The sequence below is a fragment of the Cyprinodon variegatus genome, unplaced genomic scaffold, assembly GCF_000732505.1.
Source record: "Cyprinodon variegatus isolate N-32 unplaced genomic scaffold, C_variegatus-1.0 Scaffold138, whole genome shotgun sequence".
NCBI classification, from domain to species: Eukaryota; Metazoa; Chordata; class Actinopteri; order Cyprinodontiformes; family Cyprinodontidae; genus Cyprinodon; species Cyprinodon variegatus.
Window position 1 is genome coordinate 498,724 of NW_015150591.1, and position 23,661 is coordinate 522,384.

At 37.7% G+C, this 23,661-nt stretch overlaps 1 protein-coding gene across 5 annotated transcripts in view; it reads right to left on the reverse strand.

The window, feature by feature from the left end:
• The window catches only part of LOC107085960 (cAMP-specific 3',5'-cyclic phosphodiesterase 4B-like), a 191,213-nt gene that overhangs the window by 2,139 nt on the left and 165,413 nt on the right, over positions 1-23,661 (reverse strand). For 3 of the 5 annotated variants that reach the window (XM_015376656.1, XM_015376658.1, XM_015376657.1), the window contains exons 7-12: positions 19,439-19,551; positions 4,332-4,425; positions 1,400-1,683; positions 1,114-1,278; positions 765-864; positions 514-668 (exon numbers count right to left, since the gene is read on the reverse strand). In XM_015376656.1, coding sequence (XP_015232142.1) covers positions 514-668; positions 765-864; positions 1,114-1,278; positions 1,400-1,683; positions 4,332-4,425; positions 19,439-19,551 — 911 coding nt within the window. Of the gene's footprint in view, positions 1-513; positions 669-764; positions 865-1,113; positions 1,279-1,399; positions 1,684-4,331; positions 4,426-5,213; positions 5,612-9,592; positions 9,847-19,438; positions 19,552-23,661 lie in introns of those variants that run through there. The other 2 variants (XM_015376659.1, XM_015376660.1) reach the window with 2 other exon arrangements.

The following is a 23,661-nucleotide window of genomic DNA, read 5'->3' on the forward strand; positions in this document are numbered from 1 at the left end:
TCAGGTTAAGAGGAGTGGGACTAGCTAGAAACAGGGAACACAAAGCGCTGTCCCTCCCCCACATGTTGCTGTCCGATAGTATTTAGCAATTTCCCCTTACAAATGATAAATCTGGCTAAATGGGAATATTTACAGGTAGCCTGGGCAGCCACAGTAACGAATGTCAGGTCGACAGCTTATTAGTCGATAAAGGAGCAGGTGGAGGTAGCGTTAGCAGATTACTAATAATGTGATGCAGCTTACAGCAGCCAGTTCTTTTATAGCTCTTAGAGAATAATAAAGGGCATCAATAACACATCGCTCCATTGCAGCTAAAATCTTGACTATTATTCTTACAAAAAAGCCAATTTACAGCAGCAAAATATGCATATATTATTAATAAATTATCAATATTATATATTTTTGTTGCAATGGTAGCAAATTATACAACACCTTTTTGTTTAAATGGCTGTGTTAATACCAGAATGCTGTAAATATCCTACCCGTACCAGCAGTGAAATGAAAATATCTTACCATGTCGATAACCATCTTGCGGAGGGACTGTCTCTCCTTCTTTTTGAGGTTCTGGAAGATGTCACAGTTGTCTTCCTGTAGCAGCTTGAAGCCCACAGCTAAATGATGGTTCTCCAGCACAGACTCGTCGTTGTACATCAGCGCCAGCTCAGAATCTGCATAACAAAACACACAAAGTTGTGTAAATATCCAGAATCAAATAATAATTAAAAAAAACTGATAGCAAAATTTGCACATTGTTTCAAACTTACTGGTATTGATTAGAAATTGGTTTGATACTCCAGGATGATCAACATCATGGATTGCAGCAGCAAAGATGGCCGCTAGGATCTCAAGATCTGTGAAGACCGCCTGGTGAAGACACAGGAAAACTAAGTTTAACTTTTCCTTATATTAGCTCAATCTGCTAGAGGTAAAAGCCCACATCTAACTATAGGTTTGTCAGACATTGCCACATCTTTGATGTGTTCCCTATACAAAAACATGAACAGAAACATAACAAAGTCTAGGAAGCGAATCAGAAACCAAGACACACTGCTTTAAAGAACTTTGAAAGCTGCATTCAAAACTGAATTAAGGTCTACTTTAAGGAAGACTTACATCCAGGGCGGGTGTGGAGAGAAGGATGTGCGTTGACTGGGCTACGTCAGCAGCATGTAGACTGTTATGGTAAGCCACATCAGCATGGTAATGATCCTCCAGTGTCATCATGTATGCCACGAAAGTATCAGCCGGAATCTTGAAAGTCTTTAACAAATCACGCTCCTGGAGAAACAACCAATCAGGGATAAATTAAGTTAGATAAAGATGACTTAAACAGCCATTAGCTTCTCTTTTGATGTGCTTTTTCCTGTATATAAAGTAGATAAAGTAAGGCATCTCTTACCTGGAATATAGCATACATTATGCAGGTCAGAGGTCGGTGGTTGGAGTACTCGGACACGGTGAAAATGTTTAGACCCCATTTGTTCAGGTCCTCCAGCTCCTTCGACAGCTGCTCCTCTTTATCCGTCTTGACGCCGAAGCGCGATATGCTGCTGTTGGACAGCGACGATCCATGGGAAACCTTCTTGACTCCGCTGATCTGTGTCATCAGCTGCTGTTTCTGCTGCTTCTTTTTTTCTCGCATCTTGGATGTCGGCGACGGGATCTCCACCTCATTCTGCTTGTCTGTGTGAGGAAACAAAGAATAATGTAGATTTGTGTTATTTTCAGACTTGATATGTTGTGTGACATTGCAGCTGGTGTACATAGAGCTGCTCAGGAAAAATATAGATCCAGGTGTGCAGGAGACACCTGCAGCAACCTAGTCGGCTTGTTCATTCATCTTTCCTGTTCCCTTTGGTCCACCTACAGTTTGTCTCACTCCACCCAGAGTTCAGCGCAGCTAAAGTAGAATCTAAGCATGCTGCTGTAGCTGCCCTGCTCTTTTTTTGTTGATCAGTTTATTCAGCTGCATTTTGGGTAAAAATAACACCTAAAAGCATCAAATGGTGGATTTTTATTCGTTTTAAGGAATCACAACCTGGTTTTTCACTTCAATACTCCGGAAATTGTCTTTAAATTAATTTTAAATTATTTCAAGAAGAAAAAAATAAATACTCTATAATAATAGTCTCTTTTCTTGCAAAGGAGAATTGAAAATTGTGTGTATGAACGTTTATTTGGTTGTAGTCTTATCAACAACAGCAGTTAGCCCTGGTTCCTTTAACATCGATTCATGGTCTCTTATGTCATACTTACGTTGCACAGGGAGCAACTCTTACTGACTGCCTGCAAACCAGTCTCTGACTGGTGGAATAGAGATGGGCATGGTGATAGCAAGGCAGGCTAATGTTAGCAACCCAGATTGATGTCAATACAGGAGGAGGACCAAATCCCCATGTGTGAAGAGAGATTTTCTAATTTGAGTTTATATTTAAATTAAAAAAAAGTAAGCCAGTTTCTCACTTTGGATTTTCTGGCAGGTTTTAATTGCAACTCAACACCAACCCACATGTTTTAACATGAACAAGTCAGACGACTCCTTTAAATGCTTTCTAACACCAGATTCTAAACACTGGGAATAAACATGGCAGTCCGATTGATGGAAGCGCTGCTATGACTCGCCCTTATCTGTCAAACCTCGGCTCGGCTCATCGCTGGCCTTCCCCTGTGGAGGGTTATTCAATTACCAGCTGTAATTTAAATAAGCACTCTCTGCTTCATCAACTGCTGTCACTGTCTGTGTCTTTCCACTTTTTTCTTCATTGGTAATTTTGAATTAAATGCTCTCTGATGTGCTGTGTTGGAAAATGAGGAATAGAGAGTTACTCTGATTTATTGCAATTCCCAATCATCACTTATGCTGCCTCGCCATATGCATTACTTGTAAAGCAATTTATGGAATAAAGTATGTTCTCCAAACAATTATCTAAATTTTATCACTCGTTCAAACTGGTGCATCAAAGTACATGTAGTTAATAGATGTGTTTAAAGAGTAAAACTGATGTTGGTTTATTAGTTTTGTTGAAATGACCAATTTATTTAAAATTAATTCTATCAAAACTAAATCATCCTCTATCTTCCCTTTGGGTGAAGGAATTGTTTTTCTGGTTTCCTCATCAAGGCGTGTTCTGTTGGCGGCCAATCAAAGGGAATTAGTCCAGAGTGTGGAGCAGGATTAGGAGCAGCAGTTAAATAGTCTCCATTTTGGCGCCAGCAGTTTTTCATTTAAGGCTGGAAATGAATTCATTAAATTCTAAGATGTTTATTGATCCAAATTTTTTATATATACATATATACATATATAATTTTTTTAAAGCACACCATATTGGGGAAAAAAAACTGAAAAAAATTTGCTTTGAATCTTTAAAGGACTTAGGCTAAGCAGATCAAACTGGATAAAAATATCATTTTCCTGTTTCTGAATTGATGCTTTTCAAAAGATAACAAAAAATAAACATCAGTGAACTGCTGATAATGTTGATGGATGGAGGGATTAAAAGGTCCTACTGGTCAGCTGAGGACACATCAGGCCAGCTGTGCCGCTTAATGTAAGCCTAACCCTGCTGTTTTTTTCTCCCCTCAGCGTAGAAGACTTTCCTTTTGATCCACATGGTCACCATGTTGGTTCTAGGCAGTGAGAAGCGGTGGGAGAGGTACAGGGACAACAAGGTGTCCCCACTGACAAAGATGCATCAGGAATCTGAATGAGTCACCCAATCTGCTGAGCTTATCTCTCTGCCAGCGAAGGGGGTTCCTCTGTAGATTTCTGTCTGCTCTCAGCTCCCTCCCTCACCTGTTTGTCTAGAATCCTCTATTTTCCTCACGTTACAGCAGATTTTAATGATGTTTTTGTCTTGAACCTAATATCTCACTCTAGCTTTTGGATTTCTGACATTAAACAAAAATAAGGATTAACATTGTCCTGCATTGTTTAATTAAATTCCACTTTCAAAAGCCCAAAACACTTTGTTTTGTATATATATATTTTTTTTTCCGACTATCTTGAGGGATATACAATGTTCATTTCATTTTGAAAGCCATTTTAATGGGTTCTCCAAACATTGGAGGGAAGCTTGATGGCGCAGTGTTTTTTACTGGTACGCCCCCACAGTGAAGCCAGTTAGAACAACTAGCGCATCTCAACATGTAGGAAACAAAATGAAGTCTGCACAAAATAAAAGCTTCAATCTTGCTTTATAGTGAACCACAGTTTACTTGTAGGTCTTTTATATTCAAACACACCAGAATTAGTGTATTATGTATTTACTAAAAACTATTAGTGTGACTTTTGAATACACATGATTTTTTTATTTTTTATTTTATGTCTTTACCTAGGAAGGTGTTGGAGATGAATTCGGAAACCTGATTCCCGGACCGACTCATCTCGGATAGGTGCGTCAGCTCCCGATTCAACATTCTCTTAAACTGCAGGAGAGAAGGGGGAGAGGAGGAGGGAGGTAGAGAGAGAGGAATATGTCGTCATTTTTCCAAATGGGGGGAAACCTGGCAAAAAAAACTGCATTACAAGATATCTTAACAATTTAATAACCCCAAGTCTAATTTAATCAGGTCAAGAATGTCTTTCAGTTACAACCAGCAATCTGTGGAGGAAACGGTGCATTTCCCTCCATTTCCCCAGGAATTAATCATGATGCAACCATTATTTAAGCGACCAGCGGGGGGCCCTGACAGCTTTTAATACTGCTTTAAATTCTCCATGGGGAACCAATTCCAAGTTTTATTAAACACATTCACATTTTCTGGAGCCTCTCTGGCCAGTGGACTGCGTCAGTGTGCAGGAATTTTAACACATGCAAGAGGAAAATGTGCGCATTTCTTCCTGATATTCTCTCCTAGATGCTGAGAACCATTCCAGACGGGGACAATGTTTGCGTGAATAAATGTAGCTGATGCTAAATGGACACCCAGGCACTGCAGCAGCAGATGTTTGTGACAGGCTGATGCATGCGTGTGCACACAACTACAGACACAGATCTGCAGAGGGCTCAAGATGGAGCCTGAGCCTCAAAACACCCCATCTCGCCTAAAGACGAGGATATTTTCAGATCAAACACTTCAAATTAAACTCCATAAATGCTCCTGATCAGATCAATCTTTAGAAGAAAGATTAAATATGACAACCAGGCAGCAAAAAGAGCTACAATAAACTGAGAGCGGTATCCCAGCGAGATACGTAGTTAAACGCCACACACCTTGATGTAACCCCAAGACACCGACAGCAGGTAGTTGGCTTCAGGCATTTTGGACCGCGTTGTTTCGTTCCTACACAAAGCCAGAACTGTAATCCAATGGGGGGGAAAAAAAAGTACTGAAGACTAATTGGATTTTTTCGTCACCAAAAAAACCTTAAAATTCCCCTCTCTGTTCCTTTTGTGCTTCCTCTTTATGATGGCTTATTCTCCCTCTGAGCAGAACAGGACCAGCTCCGAGCCTCCATGTTTGCAGATGGATGAAACTTCTTTATCTTCAGACGGATATCTCGAAAATCAGCAAGAAAATCCAGCCGTATTGACAGCAGCGGGAGCTGGAGCCGTGAGTTGGGGACTCTCGGCGCACCGATGAATAATGGAGAGGAAGGGAGGAAGGGAGGAGGGAAAAAACAGAGAGATGGAGACGAGAGGAGGAGGGAGAGAGGCTCTGATGTTCATCTGACTGGAGGGGGGGTTCCTCCGCTGGATTTGTCTCGCCTCGCTGCTCTCGCTGTACCTTCCTCTCCCCCTCCTTACCCTGCTTCTCTATCTTTCTCTCCATGTTTTACCCCTATTCCATTTTTTTTCCTCCTCCCGCTCTATCCTGCCAGCCATAGCAACACTCTTTTCAGAGCAGATGATTTGACAGAAATAGGGGGAAGAGGGGGAGCCCTAATTACAGCTCAGATGAAGTTTTCAAAGAGGCTATCATTTGGATACAAGTTCATAAAATAATTAACATCCTTTTTGGTTTTCAGTCCCTTTAATCCTCCTCATTTAAGTCACTTATATCAAGTGACCTAGTGAATGGGATCATAACAAAGAGGCAAAATAAACCATCCTCCTCTAGGATGAAATAAAGAGCCACTTTTCCAGGAATGTGAGCCTACATGAACTGTATCTTAATCGCCATTATCTCCCCTCTTCTTGAGTACTCTGCTGTCCCTTGACAACCAAGGGAAGCAGCCATTGTACGCACCTCATAAGCCTGTTCATTATCTGCATCCCATAATAATATTGGATGCCAACAGGGTGTCTGGGGGGGGGGCTATTTTTAACAAGCAGAGTGGGAAAGCTGGTTGGAGAAGGTGAGAAAAAAAAGGAACGAGAAAAAGAGGAGATGGCAGATAATTGCATTAGTTTAGGGGACAGCAGCCCACGGCTTCGTGTTTGGCTGTGAGAGGAGTGTGTGCGCCAATTATCACAGCAACCCGCCGGCATAGATACAGCTTTAAGGAGCAAGTTCAGGTTGTTTTTTTTTGGTTTATTTAAGGGAGAAGAGAGGAGAGATGCAGAAGAGGCTTTCCCTTTTTCTTCTGACCTGTGGAGAAGCTGCTGAGCTGTCACGAGGACACACCACACGCATTGCATCCACTGATGCATCCGGTATTGCCCAGATCCCTCCCTCTGCCTCGATCCATCCCTGACTCTTTACCACTTTTGTGTCAATTTCTTTCCGAGCGATCAATCTCCCTGCCCGCCTTGCTGACAGAATCAATGTGCTGTCCACGGTGCAGGTGCTGCAATGAGCAAGGCTGGGGCCACCCGGCCGGAATCCGCTGTGAGATCAGTACCAGCGCTCAATTTCAAGGTGTGAATTTGCTCTTTGTCTATTTTTGTCAGAGGTATTGTGGGTGGGTTGGTGAAAAGGAAATATGGCTACTGTCACTTCAGAACAATTCCATTTAAAACTTTAAACAGGGATTCCACAGGAGCCTTTAGGTCCAATACTGTTTGCTCAAATGGAGCGAATAGGAGTGGGAGATCAAAGCTTTCCAGAGAGGATTCCAGATTATCCTCCCACTGAAGGAAAGAACCAGAAGTGAGGAGGTTGGTGCAACAAAAAGAAGAGGAAGAAGAAAAAAAAAAAAAAAATGGAGGCAGCCCTTTATATAATAGCTTTCTGCATAATGTATCAGTAAACCAGAAATAACAGCAGGGGGTGTCTCTCTGCAATGTGTCAGAGAACCGTGCTTTGCTGGAGGCTGCAAAAAACCCTTAGTATGCACTGATGCACAAAACCATCCTCAGTCACTGCTGATATAGAGCTTAACACAGATAATGCTAACAATTAACATCCAGGTTTTAAAGAGGAGGCCTTACAGAATCAAATGAGAAAGTTAAGTGGAAGCAAAAAGTGTGGTGCAATAAATACAGACTACCTTGAGGGTATTATAAAGGGAAGCACATTTAAGCATCTTGGACGGATTCCATCACACAGATGTATCCATGGTATGAGCTTATATTAGGAAATTGCTAAGCAACCTTGCTAAACGAACCTGAACCTGTATAATCACAATTATTTACTAAACTTATTACAAGCATGTTTCTTTAAGGGGGGAAAGTGTTTATTTCCAGTTTAAACTAAAGGAAGATGGATCTCTGAGCTCTTTGTGCTGCTTTCCTAGTTCCTGATGCATCCTGTTATGATTCCTTTGATTCCTCATGTCCTTTAATCCCACTTCCCCTGTTTTTTTCTCCCTGCCTAGAGTGGATGGGTTGAATCAGCAGAGAGCTGCTGTGACAGAGAGAGAGAGAAGGTGAATGGAGCCTGTGGCATTTTAGTTTGACTAGGGCGGGTGGGGGCACATAACGCTGAGCTCCTACATTTAGATGTGATTTCATCAGACAGCTCGCTGTGCAGGGCAGCCAGGCGGACAGGTAGGCCCGCACGGAATCCCCCGGCACCAGGCCCAGAGAATCCTCTCACTGCCTCCACTATAATAAGATATTAGGCATGGGAAGCTATGAGATGTGATGGTGAACCTCTGGGCATGCTGCCATTTTCTCTGTCATCTAAGGACTAATAACTGCATGAATGATATCAAAGGATATTTTAGCTCATTTAAAACAAATCCATAAGCAAAACCATATTTTTTTTGTTTGTTAGTTAACTTTTCTATTCTCTTATTTATATCTAAATTGTGCTCAGCACTCATTTCTGAATCATTCGCTTAATTCTGACATTTCTATTTCAAATAATACTAAAATACAAACAAATCAGGGCTAAGTTCTGTATTAAAGACTCCGTTCTAATAAAAAACAACATTTTCCTGAGGCTGAAGTTGTGTCCAGAGCCACTAGTGGGTGCCCACACTGCACTCCGGCTGCAGAGGAACCTTACAGACAACTTTTACAATAAACCTTACATCAGATCAGAAAAGGAAAACAGTTTAGCGTAACTTTACTTGACCTAAATCAAATGTTTCCCTTACATTTCATTTACATTCCCAATTGTTTCCATTTTGAACACTGACACTTGCTTGTTTACAAGTTTTATTTCCCCTCTTCTTAGATAAATGACGCACGCTGGTAATACTGGCACCACAGCCACGACTCAAAGTGACATAATTCTGTAAAGATCAGGGGAAGAGTCTTACGTACGCATTGCGTGTAAAATCAGTAAAGGTGCAAACATCTCAAAGAAATACTACCTCTCACTTCCTCTGACTCACACCCTCATGTTATTGTGCCTTAAAGACTGCGTGTATTCATACATTCATTTCCTACCCCACATTATGTAGGAGCTTTAAAAAAAAAATCCCTTTATAAGAAAAGAAGACAAAAACAATGCAGTTACAGCTTTAAGTATCCAACTGGATGCAAAATCTACTCAAGCTGAGATATCTCACATAGAAAACATCAAACTGATGACTTTTCCTAAAATTATTACAGAACAAAAACAAATCTTTGAGTAAGTAATGAGCACAGCAGAAAAATTCTCCAGCCGACTCTTTCCTCTAACCCGACATGACCTCAAGAGCAGTTTCAGCTCCCACTGCCTCACTGTTAGGGTCACCTAATCTGTGGATATTAAATATCAGAATATGCATCACTTTTAATCTCCTTGAGCTTATCCAATACTTTTGTGCATTTTTTTCTGTTTGCTTAGAAAAAAAGAAACACTTCAAACAACAGAAACAAACACAATGCCTATTTTCTACTTCATATGTCATTTTTTTCAACAAATTCTTAGTTCAATATTGTCATATTTAGGCTATTTTGGACACAACAAAAAGATGAAATCCACCTCAGCTGTGTTTTTTTTCAATAGTTGGCTTGTAAATTTTTTTTTAAAAGCACTTTAAAGCACAGAGGAATTCCTGAATGCTGAGCATTGAAAAACAATATCTTTAAGTTTGAGAACAATGTTTTAAATTTGATGGATAATATTTTGCAGGGTAATTGTAAAACGGTTGAAACCAAAAGTTTACTTCTAATTGTTTAAATACAAAAACTTTAGCATTCATGTTCCACTAGTTTGAAATAAATTTCAAACTAGTGGAACGACCAAAAGCATTAAGTAAAAGCAAGATTCTCACGAAAAAAAAAAAAAATCCCTGCAAAGTATCTCCAATAGCAGGATACTGAGGAAAACTCACCTTCTTCCAAAAACTTAGCTTTCCTAACTTCTTGTCTTTTCTCTCAAAGCAGCAGGCTCCCATAATTGCTGAGCGCAAAGTGCAGATGTGAGCAGGGCGTCCGTTTGTTAATGAGTCTGTCTCGCTCTGACTACAGCATGAGTAAAAGGACCGAGCCCCGGCTCTTTGACTCTAGGAAACGCCAAAACTCTGGTGACTCACTTTGGGCTGTGAAGTCTGACTAGGCTTTACCTCACACCCCGCGCATGTGGAGCAATGACTGAATGTGTTTGAGTGTGTGTGCTGCACAGAGCTCTACCTCACTCACTCCCCTTCTGGGGCCAGGCCCGCCTCTAGTCTCTTTTTCTGACTGCTCACTCCCCAGCAGCTGGCAGTCACAGCACTAATGTTTATGCTGTCAATATCTCACGGATCAATCTGATGAACAGACGGCTTGGATTTCCTAGAAAAGCAAGAAGTGAGGCCTGTGTTTTCCTTTCCTGAATATTAAGCTTACTGAATAACATTTAAGCAGCGTTTAGTTTGATGACAGCAGGCTGAAACCAGCAGCTTTGCTCCTGGTTCCTCTTCTGATCTTAATGCATTCAACACAATTATTCAGCTGAAAGTCAACCACAGTACAGTATATATGAAACCAGTTGGATCCTGGAATGCAATCACTGCTTGTGCAAACAGACTGAGAGCATTTAAGAGTATAATGCTGCTTTTGGTTTATGCACTGCCACTTCTTGGACCCCTTCTGCTCTTCAGACCTGCCTAGTTCTTCTTTGCACAAATTTAACAAGGACTTAGAAATATTCATCGGAATCTTGGAGCCGTTTTAAAAATATCTCCCATTTGTTGCAGATTTGTCTGCAACAAATTTCCTGTCCGAGAAAATCCCAAAATTGCTCAACTAGACTGATTTCTGTAAATTGTGGAGAAACTTGCAGAACAGAGAATCCATTGTTATGTTGAAGCAAACAGTTTTAGATGACTTCAACTTTGGAACAAGGTAAGGTTGTCACGATACCGAATAAAAAGAGAACAGAAATATAAAAAAAAATACTGCCTTTATTTTAATAAAAAAAAGAAAAACTTACAATAATAATAAATAAAAAGTAAATAAAACAAAAATTAGACTGCCCCGTCTCTTCGAGCAGAGATTTATTTTAGTGCAACAGGTTCAGTAAAAAATAAAAAAATTAAAATCTATGAACGTACTGCAAGATCTGTTGCAGTTTTGCACACTCGACTCAGAGAACAGATCTCCTCCTCCTGTCAGCAAGCTGCAGGCAGCTGCCAGCAAACTGACCAAATGATGCTTTTACACGTCATCAGTGAGGTTTTCAAAATCTCTGACAACAGAGAGGTCAACAAAAATCAACAGAAAAATTCCATTAAATTCAATATTTCTGTAGAGAACATTCACAACACATGCTGAAGCAGAGCTGTGCAATGAGAGGGAATATTTACTGTCGCTCATCCAGGTAGAGCAAATCCTGTAGAGTCAATGAATCTATGCAATCAGCTGCTTTACCCTAAGAAGAAAGTTGTTTTTTCCTTGCTGATTGTATGATCTGATTAATTGTCTCTGATGATAAGTTTTGTGAATTGGTGCTGCGTAATTAAACTGAAATAAACAGAACAACACTGACCCTAACCTACAGCGCTACACCCTGACAGATCTAAACCCTAAGCAACCATCTGCTCTACAGTTTTAACATGTTAACTGTTCAGGGATTATATTCAAATTCAATTTGATAAAAAGTTTTTAACTATTTCAATACTCTGTTTGAAATTCTGTACGTTTTCACCGGATCTAAATGCCTAAAGGCGTCAAGATGATGAATAGGTGTACCTAATAAAGAAGCCATATGTAAATAAATGGCTGGCTCTTGTTTTGCTTTTCATTTATTAACCTTGATGTTTCTATATTGCAAAAAAAAGCAAACACTCAAATAACAACTGTGAAAATTCCCAAACAGTTTTTTCTTTGAATTCTTTCAAGAGTTGCTTTGCAATAAATAGAAGAAAACTCCTCATTTTGGTAGCCAGTATGGGACTATGGAGTTAAAAACCCAAATTCGGACTATTCATTTTAAAGTCCTTTAGAAAAACTCTATGTTTAAATAACTATTGGGAAAAATTTCAAAGTGTTAAAATAAATAATCCGATATTAGACAATTAAGTGTAAAAAAAAAAAAACAGCAAGTGACTCAGCCTTAGTTACAGTAAAGTCGTTTTTTTTTAGGGGAAATAGTTGAACAATTGATGTAATGATGCAACGGAGTGGGAAAAAAGTTGGAGGTTTAGCCAAATGGTGCAGATTATTTCCTAATCTCAAATATGGGTAAATCAGCTGAAAATACATCAAGAATTACCTGGATGTAGATAAATCTGCAAAAAAGTAAAAATTTATAGTACTTAAAAGTTGTTTATTTTGCTAAATTACATTTAACTTCAGTCCTATCCTCGCCCTCTTTGCGTAACATACGTAGAGGGCGTTGCACCCTTGACAGTTGAAAACATCCCAGCACACAAACAGACCTTGTCTCATCCATGTCAGCGATGCAGAACAAAGAGGACAGTCACGTACTGTGAGCCCTCAGCCGCAGGAGCAACCCCTGTGCCTCACCTTGGAGCTACAGCCATAACCTCTTGCGTTTCACTTCCCCCTCCTTACTCATGTTTCATACCCTGCCGGAGCTTCAATTACAGCTTTTTTTTCCATCCGCATCACAATAGATGCACAAGGGTCACATTTGCTGATTAGCCCATTCTTGTTAACAAAACCAGGTTGAGCGTGGCAGCCCACATCGGAGAGGGGGCTCAACAGTTGTGTAAGGTTTTAGTTTAGTGTAAAAACAAGGCAGAGATAACAGATCGGGGGGAGATTAAGCTCTTAGTGCATAGGAGCACAGCAGAGCACGTAGCTGCAAAGTTTACCTACATTTAACAGAAAACATGCACTATGAAAAGCTTTTTTTACTTTCATATTAGGACATGCTGACTGTCATGCCCAAGTTAGAAATATGAAAAAAGGTTATAAAAGATAACAAGTACTTGATACTTTTCATTATGGATTTCTCATGACTAATACTCTTCCTATGTACTTCTACACTGCAAAAAATGTAAATCTAAATAAGTAATTTTTTCTTAAAATAAGTAATTTTTTTCTTGAATTGAGGAGGTAAGTGAGACACTTTGCCAATGGAACAAGAAAATCTACATTTAAAATAAGAAAAAATAACTGCATTGTCTTATTTCAAATGCATATTATCTAATTATCTTGTTCTAAGAGTAAAAATACTCATTCCATTGGCAAACGATCTTATTTACCTGCTCAAATTAAGAGTAAATTCCCTTAATTTAAGATTTTTTGTACTTATTTCTAGATCGTTTTTGCAATGTAAGAGTGTATATCATCACATTCAAGAGCCAGAAAATCAATAAACACTGAAGTATCGAGTGCTGAAAAATCATTGGAAAATCAGAACTCAACTAAGCAGTTCTCGTCGAAGTCTGAGAAGAATTTCAAAATATCCTTTTTTTTTTAGACCTTTAAAGCAGTAAGAACCTCAATTTGCAGATAACATATGTAGACGGTACTAATTCTAAGTAAAACTGGAATTTCCTTTCATGTTGTGGGTTTTACTTCAGGTCTTCTGTCACCACAAAACATCCACTGGTGTCTAGTAATCGATTTAGATCAATGCTGGTTTTCTCTAAAGGTCACAACTCAATGTTTCTACTGCATTTTGCACCATATTTAATTTGCACCGCATATTCATATTAGTGCCCTTTTGCACCATTATTTTAAACTGGATTCTCCTACATTGTTTACATTCTGATCACTGCTGCACTTTATATTGGTAATGTTTATCTCCTCCAACTGCAATCTCATATCACTGTTGTAAACCATATGCAACAAAATTTCGTTTTGTATACACTCTGTTCATACAAAATGTCAATAAAGTTTGTCTAAGTTGAAATGTTCCTCCAGCTACTTTCTTCCTCCATCTATCCAACCAACCTTCTCATTCACAGTTTGATTTCAGCAGCATGCTGAGGTTTGGCTGTAAACATCTGAATAACAATGCAGGTCAGAAATGGAGGAGGATTACTAACTCTACCCAAAGGCCGCAACAGTTTTGTTTTCTTGACGTAGAGATTTATTTTTGTTTTACCAGCAGTTGTCGGCCACCTTGTGTAAATACCGACAAACTGGGTTCACCACGGAGAACTTACCAGCATAAGGTGCTAGTCTTTTAGCTCTCAACTTTACAGCTTCATTTCAACTAAGTGTGCATACTAACTAGAGCTACAACTAATGATTAATTTGCAAATCTATTCATCAATTGAAATGCTTTTATTAATAATCAGACAGCAAAAGGTTCCTTAAAGAATTCAGTTTTATTTATATAGCACCAATTCAAAATACATGTCGTTTAAAGGCAGTTTACACAGACAATTTGACCAGATCATCAAATCATCATCAATTTGATTCAAAGAACTGTAAAAGTGTTTTTTTTCCATCTTAAATTCAAATTATTAATATATATTTTTACAATTGCGCTATAAGTACTGCTATAGAGTTGTCTCTCTATCAGCTAAAGGAATATTTTAGAGTCTCTTTACACCAGGTAACTTTAATCAATTACTAAATTAGTTGACAAGTATTTCTATAATCAATTAATCACGATTATATCTGATTCATTGTTTCAGGCAAAATACTAACTCTACTTGCATCTAGGTGCCTGATGTGTAACATATTTATTTCATGGTTTGGTGAAGGGTAGTCGGTTAACTTTTGCCTGCTTTTTGCCAGGCTTGTGTTTTTGTTGTTTTGTATTTCTCAGTTGGGTTATTGAACTGAATGTTGCAAAAAGTGAGCTGCAAGCATCACAAATACTTTAAAAGAAAATATGTAATCAACATTTTTATTTCTTTAAACTGAAAAACATAGAAATGAGAGAAACAAACAATACTAAATGTGAAATATAATGCAAGTACTAATAAAGCGATCAAAATGTGACAGGTTGTTCGACTGAATTCCTTTCAGCATGATTACTTCACTGCAAAAACAATCTAGAAATAAGTAAAGATTACTTAAATTAAGTGTATTTACCCTTAATTTGAGGAGGTAAGTAAGAGGATTTGCCAATGGAATAAGTATTTTTACTCTTAAAATAAGATAATTAGATAAAATGCAATTAAAATAAGACATTGCAATTGTTTTTTTTTTATTTAAATCAAAATTGTCTTGTTCCATTGGCAAAGTGTCTCACTTACCTCCTCAATCCAAGAAAAAATGCACTTATAAAGATTTACATTTTTTGCAGTGTTTATCGAAATTAAACATTACGATTATGTAAATAAACCTAAAGTGTCTTTTGTGTTTTCTTAAAGGGAGGGGAAAAAACCCTCTAAAACTATACAGATATTACTCCATTATTTCAAGGCTTTGGAAAGTTTGGAGATTGTCAGATTTGTGAATTCCTCTTAAAGTCAAACAGATTTAAACAGGCTTAAACCGGCCAAAGCAGCTGTGGTTGCAAAAGAGCTAATATATCTCACTATCAAGTTAGATAAGGCTAAATCAATCCTAAAAGCAACAAAGATAATGTACTTTGGAAAGCACATGTATTATCATTTCTGATACGTTTCATCCTAGAAAGTGTTTGTGATTTAATCACCACTTGTTCATATAAGAACGGGTCTAGCTGACATTCGAAGCCGTCTATTGGTGCAGATGACGAAAGCAATAGAATAAACAAACACCATCATTAACGATCCAAACGAGTGTGATGGGATGTCTATTGTCGTCTACATGAAGAGCGAGAGATCCGGATGGAGACAGGAAGAGAGAGTCATTCTGCCCAGCGGTCTGCAAGGATCCCTCACACACTCATGCTGTTGGACACAAATGTTCTCTCTTCCTCTGGAGTTTATTGTGTTTGACCTGCTGTGGGATCCCTCGCATCCTGTTGTCCAGTTTTATGAGAAATAACAACCTTTTCCTCTCAGTCCTGAGGCAAACTGTTTTCAGGTTTTGTAATCAACGTAAGCAATAGATATTTTATTCTTTGACCTCATCTAACCAACATAAGTTAAGAGTTTGTCTATAAAAAAATGTAGATAATTTCTGTCATCCTGCTGATAAGTACAAACCCCCCAGGAAAAAGGGAAATCTGATTCTATTTCTTCGTTTTTTAAATAATTTAATCTCATCAATTCATCTATGAGGGTATAAAACCGAAATTTAGCTAAAAAACTAATTCCAATACATTTGTTAGTAGCACTGACTGTTGCACAAAACAATAAAGTACAACTAAACATGAACATCTACACAGTTCTGCACGTGATCCTTCTTTACTTATCAGGTCTAGTTAGTTAGTCATTTATCTATTTGCTTTATCTCCTCCCAGTCCTGCTATATGAAAAAAATTAATAATCAAATTTCAATAATAAAAAAGATCAAACGGGTGGATAAAATTGACTTGGGAAAAATGGAGAAATTAATTTAAACTCACCGAGAAATCATTTGTCAAATATGTAACCTGTCTAACTCGCTCTGGAAATATTACTATGCTGTGACATCATGCCAAACCATTTTTGTCTGACGTGTTTTGTTTGTTTAGCCATTTCTCTTATTTTGTAAACCAATATCCCAGTTGGTTACGTCTTTTGTTTGTCAGTACTGTCTGTTTTGTAAGGATTATAAAATAACATAAAATGATCAGGAAAAAAAAAGTAAAATACTTTAAAACTTCCTCTGATTCATAAAGTTCCCACCAAAGTATCGTTGCTTGTTTTTTATAGAAATTCCCTGGTGGCAAACAGCAGGAAGAAGGTCAAAATAACATGAATGTGTCCTCCAACAAAATAAAAACAAACTGCCTGTAAACAGCTTCAGTTACTAAACATTTATAATACCAAAGAGTAAACTAGTGATGTCCCAGTCAAGATTTATTTAACTCTTCAAATTAAATCACTGATATACAGATCTAGATAGATTTCCAACCAAATGATGTATTGATTTTGCTTAAAAAGTAGCTTGAACGTGCAGTAAAAAACAAAACGGTTATTAATTCTCTTACTTTTTTTCCAGGACAATGTTGCTTCTCATTTCTGGAGAAAAATTGGAGTTGAGAATTTTGACTACAGTCTTCAATAAACACGTGATGCTCTGGATAAAGTCCTCATTGCAAGCTGTTTCCAAAGTATGGTGCAAAAGTTTAGTTTTTTTCTGTTTTCATTAAATAAAATGATACAAGAAATTATGTAAACACGTCAGTGGAAAAAAATTCAGAATATTTCAGAATTAACTAGTAATCTGAGTGACGATTGGTTTATGCCGACTGAGAAGCTAATCAGCTTGCATTAAGACAGGATGGAGTCATTCTGAATGAGGCAAACTGACCTCAGTGTGAGTTTGCATCAACGTGACGCATTTCCGCGTTGAATGCTAGTAATGCTAGTCAGATTATTCTGACTCATGTTTACATGACACATCAGCCATTTCATTACAATCACTTATGTCAATATTTATGTCCTTATTTCACTACTTATGTCAGATTACTTTTTGTTTATAAATATTTGAATCTGATCATTAAATTTTGGCCATGTAAACATAAACTATTTGTGATATGATGGGTAAGACTTTTCTTTTCTTTTTTTTTTTTACAGTGTCCTGTCTGGCAATGTGGCAATAAGAATAATTGTCTTGATGCCAAAAAGAGCCCAACAGATTTTACTTTCACAAGTGTAGCGGTATGGCAATTGCCATATTGCTCCATTTGTTTCATGCATATAAATTGCTTTATTATAATTATGCAGGAAGTTTTACAGTTTATATGGACACTGCAATGTAAATGAAAAACAGAAGAAGAAAAAGGAAAAAAGAAAAAAAAAAGAGAAAAGACGAAAGAAGAGATAGAAAGGAGACAATGACAAAACATTTTCAGTCTGCTTCATCACTTGTAACGAGATGAAAAAAGAACAGCACAACTGAAAGACATGGTACGAGTAAGACTTTACAATGCAGCTCCAGTTTTTCATGAGGGGAAAAAGCTTAGCAGACTTATTACTATTAGAAAATAAACTGTATGATTGCTGTATGTTTCATAAAATGTATTGATTTGTGATTCATTTGCACTCTAGGTAGCTCACCTCCTTACAGACAGGTGTCTAAGCACAGTGCAGACTCAGAGCAGGGAGGAAGTGTTTCATTATGAACATAAAGGATAAAAAAGGTGCCGTCTAAAATAACGCCCAGGATATGTTAGCAATGTCACCTCCAAATAGATACATTTTTTAACTTTTTTGGGTAAAAGAAAGAAATCAAACTCAAATAGAAGTGGTTCTAAACAAGTCTTTTTTCCACTTTCCAAAGAGATCAAAGACTTTTTGATTTCTTTCTCTTTTAAAATTTGCCTCCGTTTCTATTGGCTCTACTGCATTTACACTTTGGGTTAAAGAAAAGAGAAGAGAAAGAAGAGAAAAACAGTCATTTATGCAAAAACGAAACATTGCCTTGGAGAAATCTAGCATAGCACTTTTGAAGCCATGTTTAGCAATAGGTAATTGTATTTTTTAGTTTAATTAGAGATGCAGAATATATCGAGATTGCTTATGGTGAAAAGGATTCTGAGAGTTTTATATGTGGAAAATAGGCCGGGCGTTAGCTAATGAAATGATACCGTTTTTTATAGATATTTAAACATTCTCTTTAAAAATTTCTCATTTTCAAAAAGATTAAAGAGATCTTGGTAAGATCTTTGGTAAGTGGGAGGAGATGTTAAGAGTGGGTAGACCACAGAAACAGAATATGAAAAACTATAAATCACTCCAACGCATAAAAAATAAAATGTTCCTAAAACATACTTTTAACTCTTGTTTTAGACTCATTTGTTTAACATATTTTTCTTTTTTTTACTTCAGTTTCGGAAAGTCTGATTTAGGGCCACAAAGAAAAAAAACTGTATTTCTCCAACATTACTTTTCTGGCAATACTTGAGATTCTAACTCCTAAAAATGAGTGTAATCCTGTAGCTATTTGGAAAACATTGTCTCTTAAACTGATCAATTATGCACAAAGATTTTCTTCTTCAGCCATTAAAGTTGAAACCCCCTGAAGATATTCCAATTACAAAGCTCCTTATTAAATTGTGACTGAAACAAAAGAAATAAGCAATACCAAAAACACACACCTATACAGTTTTTAGACGTTCCATTTACAAACAAAAGAAGATAATGACTTCTCATCCTGAATATCAAATCTCAGGTTGCATCACAAATCTGGATAAAAAAGGTTACGAGGTTACTTATATAAAGAAGCAGGAACTGAAGCTAAGTGAACATCACACAGAATCACTGATGCAGAGGAAGCAGCGGACAGTTAAAACAATCTGGACAGGAAACATGGCATCAAACAGGCCAAGCCACAACAGGCCAAGGTAAACAACACTTGTGAAAACTCATTTGCAGAATGGTGGACGTATAAGACAACTTGATGAAGCTCAGAGATGATTTAAGAACTCTTTAGCTGGTAAGGCAAGATCATGAGTGCAGGCATAGTTAAACCTCAGCCCCCCCAGTCAGCCTTCCGCATGCTGACAAGTTCAGACTTGGTCCAAAACGCCTGACCTTGCTCAGGTCAGCTACAGAATCTTTGGACTGGATTTATTAGACTTTCTGAAAGCTAAAGCCTTGCTCAGATTTAAAGAATCTAGAATTTCATCTACAATTTAAGAAAAACAGCAACAAGTGGTACAATTTTCTTTAAATATTATAAAGCTTCAAGCTTTGCACTCCTTAGATTTAAAAATCCAATACATAGTGAAAGAAAGGAGTCTCTCTTACCTTATTGGAGGCCATGTCGCTGACAGACCGGTAGGTCTGGATGGTCTCCAGCTGGTCAAGACACCAGTCCAGCTCCTCCATCGTTTCCATAGCCAGCTTCTGGTACGCCTCATCTGTCAAACACGCGGCACAGAGAGACATGCTGTCAGGAAGGATGGTGTTCACTATGCCCGAGTGTTGCCCAGCCGCTCCAGGGCAGCATTCACCCAGAGATCCCGGCACAAGGCTCTGCTCAGGCTGCTCCTGAAGGGGGTGAAACTTTAGCTGTGGCCCCCGGCTGCAGCGCTCCTTCATCACGAAGAGGTGCAGCTGTGGGGAGCTGGTGAAACTCGCAGCTGTCGAGAAAAGCTACGGCCCCGACCTTTCGCTATCAGGCAGCAAAATTTCTCTGTGTCTGTGTGTCACACATTCAGCGCCCCCCAAATCTGCCCCTCCTTTCCTAAACCTGAGATGCTCAGCTGATTTGCATAATGTCAGGGCCCCCCCACCACATCCACCCCAGGAAACCAGATACACCCCCAGCACCTTTTTCCATTGCCACACACAGACACACTTTACCACAACTCACAGGAAGCCAACACAAATACACTAACGTCTTTGCAAGGTGTGTTTTGGTAGCTTGTGTGCACCTTATTGTGCTTCTGCATTAAGAAAATGAATAAAGGTTGGAAACTTTTCCATAATATCTGCAAGAAAGCACCTTTTCATCATTTAAACCAAGTTACTCTGATTGTAAACCAACCAATCATCTCCAAACCACCACACTATCACCACCATGTTTAAAATCTCTGCACAGCCTTAAGTTTTTCTGAAATGCTGGATTTGTTTCCCATCAGATCTAATGGGACGCACGCCAAACAAAACATTTCACTTTGGTCTCATCAGCCCATAAAACATATCTAAAAGCTATGGGGATCATCAAGATGTTTTCACAAATGTAAAATTGGTCTTTTTTTCCCCTTATGTTGAAACATCAACACTGAATCCCAAAACCTTGAAACCTATGAAGATTTTTTATTTTTTTTTCATCTGTTCTGAAATTTCATTGCACATCTTTTTAGATATTTTAGCCTACTTTTGTGGTTAAAAAAGGTTTAGTTATAGTGATTTCTGAATTATTTTATTCTAAATAGCTTTAAAATAAGAATATTTTTGAGTGCATTTTGTTTTTATTTAGTTTATCCTGATTAAAGTCTGTAACACATATTCGAAAAATGCTGAATATTATTTTTTCCTCAGCAAAATAACGTGTCCTATTTAAATCTGTTGATCAGAGATGGAAGTATGATGGATGCCATTATTTACTTTGCACTGCAGACACTTTTGAACTACGTGAAGAGGTTTCAGCTGCACGGTGGTACAGTGGGTAGCACTCTTGTCCTTAACAAGCAGGTTCTGGGTTCGATTTCTAGGCTGCACATTAGAAAAAGCCGTTGAAAAAGCCTTAGTGACGCATTTATTTCAAGAGCTTTAAAACTGGAGCACAGGGGTCTGCAACTTGTGGCTCTTTGGAACCTCTACAATGGAACCTAATAGGGGCCTAAAATGATGTAAAAAAATAACTAACAGTTTAGAACAATGAATACCAGTTTAGAAACGTTATTGGGTTTACAAAAATAATATTTGATTGAATTTTCATAAGAGAACGACATTGAAATACAAAAAAACATTTTATAGATATACTTTTCTTGTCATTAGGTTGCAAATTCTGTTTTCATTTAATTTCATTTTCATTTATTGTTTATTTGAAAGGGGACAGTGTACATTAATCAACATTAAAACAATGTAAATATACCTGAGTTAGCTAAGGAGTGCTAATTTTCATCGGTAGTCCCCCAGCCAGATATTAAAAAAGGCAACCTCAAAAATAAACACAAGTATAAAATCACAAGATAAAATTACTATACCAATTACATAAAAAAACATTATGGTTAAGAAATAAAATTCAAGTAAAATGATTAAAAATTAATTGTAAAATTATTTAAATACACACAGAAAACCTTAATGCCCACAAATTTGGCTCTCTACAAGCCATTTTTTTTTGCATTCTTTTTGAATGAAGAGAATGACAAAGAGTCTCTCTTTTTTTAACAAATAATATCCTTTGGAGGAAAATATGTACTTCATCTATATGAAATGGTTTTTCCTAATTTTTAATCTAAAAATTCAAAGAAACAGTTGTTTGAAATGCAAACATTATCCTTTATTGTTTTTCTTTATAAGGTCATAATCCGTTAAAAAACAACTTTTAAATTTGCGGCTCTAAACAGCTTTTAATAGCCAGACTGAGGGCGGAATGGCTTGTTGGATTTTAAAAGTTGCAGAATCCTGCTGCAGGAACTTGAAGATGGAAATTGTAACTTAACTTTGTCAAAAAAAAACAAACAATGCTCATCTAATCAGTATGCAAAAAATATTTTGGATTCCAATAAAAACTTTTTTTTTTTTTTGCAATAAATTTAAACTGGAAACAAGAACTATACAGTAAATCAAAGTTGGGGAGACTCTGTTGGAAAGCAAAGACTGTTTGCATGACTTTGCTGGCTGCGCTGAACCAACGCACACACTTACATCTGACACCCAAACACTGTTTATGCTGCGGGTCTCCTAGCTGCAGAGTACAACACGGCAGCCGACCTAGACGGCAGCAACGTTAGCGCAGCCGCATAGAATGTGCCCCCTGTTCTGATCTCCCTGCCATCAAAGACACAGGCCTGTTTGCTCTCCCAAACATGAGAGGCACCTGGCACTCTGCCTGCCTCACTCCCTCCATCCCTCCCTCTGATCAGAGGTCTGAGAAAAGGAGAGGCAGTTTCTGTATGTGAGCACGTGTTTACTTTCACACCACCGCCGTCTGATGTCCGAATGGTTTACACCTATTTGAGATATTGCTTTCCAGTATTTGCAACATCTTTGAGGCGGTTTATTTTTTAAAGATCATAGAGTATTCTGAAGTAATGATCTCAGTTTATGAAAGGCAAGACTGCAGAAGAGTTTGAAGTTTTTTGCTGTTCTCACTGTCACTCAGAATTATAACTTACATACATGCACAGTAAGACATTTTAAAAGTGTGGCTTGTTTAAGTTAATCAATGTATAAACTGATAGAGGCCTCTCTGAGTGACTTTTATGTGGTGGCTTCTGTTTTTATATGACACTGTTTCATCTGAAAACTACTCAAAATACTAAATCTTTACATAAAGAATCCAAACTAGATTCCTTTTTCTATTTTTTGTATATGAAAGTCTTGTTTTGTATCAAAAGAAAAAGTTTTTTGAAAGTGAATGATTGAGAATTGGGAGCAAAGCTTATTTTGATGATCTCCCTGGAAAAAGAAAAAACATCTTCCACTATACCTTTAACCTCTTAATATCCACTTCATTTTGTGAAATTCTCGCCTATTTTGCATCCCCAAATGGAAAAGCAAATAACTTAGGAACTGGAAGCCCAAATTACATGTGTGATACATTATTTGAAAGCCGACACCGTCTACTTTCTGAATATATATACACGAAAATTGGGTGAGTAAAACACTCAAGTTACATCAAGCCCAAGCCGCATCAGTTTAAACATGACTCAAAGTTGTTGTTTTTTTACTCTCGAAAATAATAGGTATTTTTTTAACAGCAGTAATAAAGGCTTGCTTGCTTGTTGTGGCTGCTTTGTCATGGTACATTTTGACATGCTGCTATATCGATGCTAATTGTGCTTTGGTGCTCGCTATGTCCATAAAATTAACTGTGTGGTTGAATTGTGGAGAATCTATGCTTTCCAACGATGTCTAACGTGTCTATATTGGTAAACATTTTACCAGTGTAATTTTCATGCATTCTGAGTTATTATTTGTAAACGCTGAGTTTTGAGAGGTTAAGGTTAAAGCTAGGGTTAGGTACGAACTGGTTAGGTTGGTTAGGTTAAGGGTTACTTAGAGCATTGGGGCATAGCAAGGGTAAAAAATGACTGAAAATCATTGGTACTCACTACATGTAGTGAGATGGTAACGGAAGTTTGATGCAACAGAACGCAGAGCTGTGGTCCTTAACCAACTGTCTTTAGAGTTTTATAATCATGTTTATTATTTGTCCAGTTCGGATTATAGACAGTTAACACAAGTCTTTATAATCAGTCTCCTACTTTAAAATACGGCCATTAATACACACACACATATATACACATATACATATATACACATATACATATATACACATATACATATATACACAT